This window comes from Centruroides sculpturatus, unplaced genomic scaffold (assembly GCF_000671375.1).
Source record: "Centruroides sculpturatus isolate CEXI.00-Female unplaced genomic scaffold, Cexi_2.0 scaffold386, whole genome shotgun sequence".
Lineage (NCBI taxonomy): Eukaryota > Metazoa > Arthropoda > Arachnida > Scorpiones > Buthidae > Centruroides > Centruroides sculpturatus.
The window spans coordinates 111,400-117,399 of record NW_019384684.1 but is presented as its reverse complement, the minus strand read 5'-3'; the positions used below and the strand labels follow the sequence as shown (position 1 = coordinate 117,399).

The following is a 6,000-nucleotide window of genomic DNA, read 5'->3' as shown; positions in this document are numbered from 1 at the left end:
TAAAAAAATAACTATAGTAAGGAAAACACTGAAAAATGCATTTTGTAGTTGTAAATGTATAAATAACCATAATAGAATAATAATTGATAAAAAAAAAATGTAGTTTTATTTGCACTTTACCTTTGAGGATAGACGGTGGAGGTGTAAACTGGTGGCGGAAGAGAGGGAGAAGGGAAATGATACTAAAACTTAACTTACATAACATAATGTAACAATAACTTAAAAATAACTTAACACTAATTTTTTAATCTTTTCTGTTTCATATTTTTTTTTAATTCTTATTCACTGCTTTTTGCTTTCTTTCCTTCACTTCCACCAGCACTTTGACTGGATAGAGGTTGCTTGGTAAAATATCTATCCAAAGAGGTTTGGCTTTGCCTACTTTTTAAAATTTTTCTAAAATGACTTAGGCAAATATCATTACTCCGAGTAGCAATATGGCCAGTATGAATCTTTTTGGGATGTTTCCTTTTAATAAAATCATCTACTTTCTGATAATACCTCAAGATTTCCTTTATCGAGCGAGATCCTTCCATGACGAAGCAAACAGGCAGACTGAGACCAATGAACAGAAGTGAATAAAAAATGGCGCTGCGAACTAATGTAACGTCATATGGTGAGTTTTTGTTCGTATCGTGGAGCAAAAATATGTTTGAATTTCATGTCATATCCTGGAAATTTCGTATGCTGGGGTATTTGTATCCTGAGGTATGACTGTATAATATAAATCCAAGATCGGCACCACTGTCAAATTGAAATATAGTAAAAAGATGTCTCTTCCTGTTAGAGGAGAGATATCTTTTTACTATATTTCAATTCAACAGATATCTTTAGAAGCAAAGTGAGGTCAAAGGGCAAAGATCACGCGCAGGTGCCTACAGTCCTAAGGTCAGAGTTTACTTCTTAGAATGACTGCGGGTGGTACTCTCCCCTACCCGACTTCGGTGGGTGAGGTGGCTGTTTTGCCAGTTTGTAGAAGAGGGTTACCATTTCGTATTTTATTTTGACTTGGTTCTCGGTCCCCTGATTACCTACGAGTCTGGATTGTTTTTAATGTGCAAATGATTTGGGCACCTAATACTCTGTGCCAAATATCGACTCTCTTCATGTACTCCTTCATACCTCTATGCTGATAAGAACATGAGGCAGTACGATTTTATAAACAAGACATAGTCTTGTCAAAAATTCAGTAAAGATTGTGTATTTATTTTAACAGTTTCATATTTTAATCTCCTTTAAAATACTGCCATTTGCATAATACACTTGTCCAAATGTTTTTTCCTATTGTTCAAAACACCTAGAAAATTTCTGTTTTGAAATGCCTTTGCTGTTTTTGTTTTTATCTCTTCTGTCTGAAATTGCTTTCCTTGAGTTTTCTCTACATCCAGGAACAAAAAATTCACAATGTGGAAGATCAGGCGAATGTGGGGTGGCGGAAGGATGTCATGCCATCTCTTGTAAAAACTGCTGCACGAGAGAGCCATGTGAGCGTGCGCATTGTCATGATGGAAAAACTAATCCTCTGTTTGCCATAAATTTCTTCTTTTTCTTCTCACAGTATCACAAAGTTTTTTGAGGACTTCCATATAACAATGTTGTTTGACTATCTGGCCTGGATGGACAAATTCGGAATGAACAATTCTTTTCACATCAAAAAAACAGAGTAGCTGGTTTTCACATTCGACTTCATTTGGAATGCTTTTTTGGAATGAGGAGATTCTGATGTTTTCCACTGGTTGGATTGACATTTGGTTTCTAGATTGTAACCATAACATCATGATTCCATCACCAGTTATCACCTTAGAAAACAAGTTGAGAACATTTTCCAAATGTTCTTTCAAAGCCTGACCAACTGCCAAGTGATTGCCTTTCCGATCAGCAGTCAACAAGCACGGAACAAACTTTGCAGAAACTCTTCTCATGCTGAGTTCTTGTGACAAAATTTGCTGAATCAAACTCTATGAAATCCCAGACAAACAACAAGTTCATTAATGGTAATCTTCATTAATGAGATTAAAAAATTTTCTTAACATTTTTGTCAGTTCAAATGTTGGATGGATAACCAGACCTGGGTTGATCTACAAGAGGCATTTCCCCTTTATGAAAGTGGGAAAACCACATTGTCTTACTCATGGCATCTTGTTTGTAAGCATGTTGAATCATATCAACCATTTTCGATCCAGTTTTTCCTAACAGGAAACAAAATTTCACAGCAGCACATTGCTTTTTAAAATCTGATGTTCAAAAAAAAATTGCTATTGGCCGACAAGGTTTGACACTCCAATGCTGCTTCGCATACTGATTCCAGAAGATTCCATGTACTGACATCTCGTGGCAGATATGCATACTACAAATTAGGGTTTCTCGAAAGTGATCCCGGTTGTTTTTTTTTAATTCAGGAAATTTCGCAAATTTCTTAAAACTTCACTTTTTTCTTATTTTGTTAGAATACATTTGTATTTATTAATTTTAAACCTATTTATTGTTAGGTTTTTTTTTGTGTTTCCTCGTTACGGCATGTTACAGATTGTCAATAATCAATATGTAGCCTATTTGTGACAGGACTCTGAAAATTCTTTACTTGTCAGAACTTGTAATATCTAGAATAATTGTGCTTACGTTGTCATAATTTTTAAATGTGCTCAGTAGCCTCAATAGCTGTGTAATGCCAGATTGTGCAAATTGGGCAAGGATACAAATGAGTATGAAATCTGCAAGTATGAAGTTTTTCTTCATAAACCTGATTATTAAAGCCAAACGAATTGCAGAATTATTGAGCTATAAGCTTGATGCCGCTATTAAAGCAACCATGGTAGACAAATTAAGAATACTAGAAAGCAAAAGAAGTAATACAATCTCGAAAACAAACTAAAAATCTTCTAGGCTATGGGTGAAAAAACACACAACATTTGTCTTCTCTTAAATACATTAAACACGATTTCACTCAAATCTATTGAATCGGAAAGAGCATTCTCGGAAGCTGGACTTTTTATTACTAAAATAAGAATCAGATTGAGTGATTGGAGTATTTGACCATCTTTGCTTTTTATAATCTTACTATAAAAATTCACAATAATATTTTGTATTATGTTTTATTTAAATAACGAAAATTACCTTTTAAGTTGGAAGTTTGATTTAAGTTTATTTGTTTTAAATTTTCAACTCAGTTTAAAGCATTTATTTGTTGTTGTTGTTGTTGTTGTTGTTGTAGTAAGCAGTTTCCAGTTTCCAATAAATTTTTTTGTATTTGTGAATATTTGTGTATATGTCTATCTGTAGTGTCAAATTAATTTATACCAATCATTTAAATTAGCCTTATTATAGCCCGATATTTAGGCGATCATTTAGTGATCTATTTGTGAAATTTTCTACATAATTTAAAGTAATTTTTAATACATATCTTACACAGCATTATTAATATGATTTTGGAGGTTGCAGAACATTTAAAATTACTTTAAAAAATGAAAAATAATTATATCATTTGATTTCATGATATTTTGTATATCTTAAAAATACAATCGACCTCCCCCCTATAACACTGTTGATTATTTCGTTTTATATGAATTCCATGTTGTACGAGTCACTTAAATTTTACAAATACGTGAGCTGTTCACAGCCCGGTACGCGTATTTGTAACGTTTAAGTGACTCGTACAACATGGAATTCATATAAAATGGAATAATCAACAGTGTTATAGGGGGGGTCAACTGTAATTAATTTCATCTTGAGATCACAGGAAACAGTTCACTTTTATCCCAGAATCCCGAGACAAGCAAAAGACTGGGAAATGAGAGATCCTACTACGAATCTCCCACCCTCCTCAAAATTATTCCCGTTATTTTTGGGTTTCCCACGTATCTTGTCATCAATTGGTTTGACAATGTGAATTGACAAGAAAAACTTTGACAGGTTAGATTTTCTGTGAAATAGTTTTGATGTATCAAACTCTGGCTGCTAATATGTGAGCTATTCAAACAAGGCAAATGCATGTGTGTATTGAAGTTTTGAATGACAAAATGTCAGTGGTAGTTTTATATTGTAAATCAGCCTTTAGGTTATATGAAACTAAGTATTATTGGGCTGAACTTTTCTAGCCTTCATTAATCTTATTGTGAGAGTTATATAGATATATATCTATACTTTTCTAGCCTTCATTAATCTCATTGTGAGAGTTATATAGATGAAAACTATGATCAGGTATAGAAAGCTTAGGGGCTGGAAGCCCCAACTGACTTCCAGTCCAACCCAGAAGTTCATATATATTTATATTGGAAGTCAAGTGATTACAGTTCAGAAATTTTCTCAAGAACGGAGTTAGATCGATAACTTGATTGCTGTCAAGAGAAGTATGATGTACTGGGGAAAGACAGTAATTAAAATTGAGACCAGATGTGGAAAGCTTAGTTTAAATTAAAGTATGATTAAAAATTTATTGAATTATAAATATATTATTAATCATAAAAATAAATTTATTGTGATTATGTCACGCAAATTTGTTACTTTGTTTAGTTTATATATGTTTTAGAGTATTAACTACCAGAGATTTAATGCTTAATTCAATTTTGTTTTTAGTTGAAAAGAAAAATTCTTCAGAGGATCCTAATACAGATCACTTTAAAACTTCAAAATCAGAGCCCTGTAACCTTGGTAAGTGATTACACACAAAAACATGAAGCAGTTGTTGTTAATAATGATGAAATTATGGGCATGTTAACTTAGGTATATTGGTTTTATTCTAAGTCTATTCTTCCTTTTTATACTCTGTTTTGTTTTATATGCCACTAAAGTAAATATTTCTAACTTTTTTAATTTATGAAATATGTCATTTTGCTGCACTTTAAATATCATGAATTGTTTTTTCATTACGCTTGATCTTTGATTATTGTTTATAAACCGATGTCTTTTTTTATATTATAGATACTTTGCTGAAAGAGTTCTTTGCATATTATGCTACATTTGATTTCAAGAAGAATGCTTTATCATTATTGAAAGGTCAAATAACTTCTAAACCTGATTACAGCAGTCTCTACATTCATAATCCTATAGAATTAGGATTAAACGTGAGTAAAAATGTAAGTTCAGAGGAGTTAAATAATCTAACAGAAGCCATGGGATCGGCTCTGTGGCAGTTGGAAAAAACTGATGGGACCAAACAGTCCGAACCATGGGGAATATTAAAGTTATTTGATGCGCAGAATAAAAGCAGGTACTGGCAAGAATGGGAGAAAAAATTTCAAATTAAAACTCTGTTCAACAAACAGAAAGCCAGTTCCAGTAAGGATAACAGTAAAACCAAAGATGATCCTTTTATATATGAAGTAGAGAGTAATTTCGTAAATAATTTATCAGAAAAACAAGGAAAGAAGTTAAAAAAGAGAAAATAGCATTTTTTATATTGTATTATAATGTTAAAATAAATTATGTTGTTTTATTATTTTTTATTTTATTGTTATAGCAAAATTTTATACACACTTTCAACAAGATTAATATTTATTGTTTCCATGACATTTTAATGAAAAATACCATCAGAAATTTTGAAAACTCCTTCCGGAAGTCTAATTATGAAAGAAATGTTATTTCTGTGTGTAAATAATAATATTTGCCCACGTTTAAATATAAAGTTTAAAGCATGAGTTTTTTGTAATTTTCTGCACTAAATGCAGACAATGTTTGAAACTATCAATTATCGAAATTTAAATTAATCTTCTGTAATTGTTACAGGTTATTAATATTTATAAATATGCAAGTGCAGTAGAACCTCGATTATCCGGACTAATTGCGGATGAAGATAGTCCGGATAAGGAAAAATTTGGATAATCGAAACAAATACTTTAATTTGTCTTTTAATGATAATACAACACGTTTTCTTTTCGATGACATATCGGTAATATTAAAAATAAATATTATATTTAAATTGTGATCAAATGTTTGTATTGAATTTGGACTACTACTGACCTGTGCTAACAGACTACATATTGTTTAAAAGGCCCTCTGGTGGGG

The 6,000-nt window shown here is 31.8% G+C and overlaps 1 protein-coding gene across 1 annotated transcript in view; it reads left to right on the top strand.

The window, feature by feature from the left end:
- LOC111627023 (poly(A) RNA polymerase, mitochondrial-like) overlaps positions 1 to 5,487 on the top strand; it is a 23,086-nt gene extending 17,599 nt beyond the window's left edge. The window contains exons 7-9 of the mRNA XM_023370562.1: positions 4,573 to 4,647; positions 4,918 to 5,379; positions 5,456 to 5,487. Coding sequence (XP_023226330.1) covers positions 4,573 to 4,647; positions 4,918 to 5,379; positions 5,456 to 5,487 — 569 coding nt within the window. The remainder of the gene's footprint in view (positions 1 to 4,572; positions 4,648 to 4,917; positions 5,380 to 5,455) is intronic.
- Positions 5,488 to 6,000: the final 513 nt, after the last annotated feature.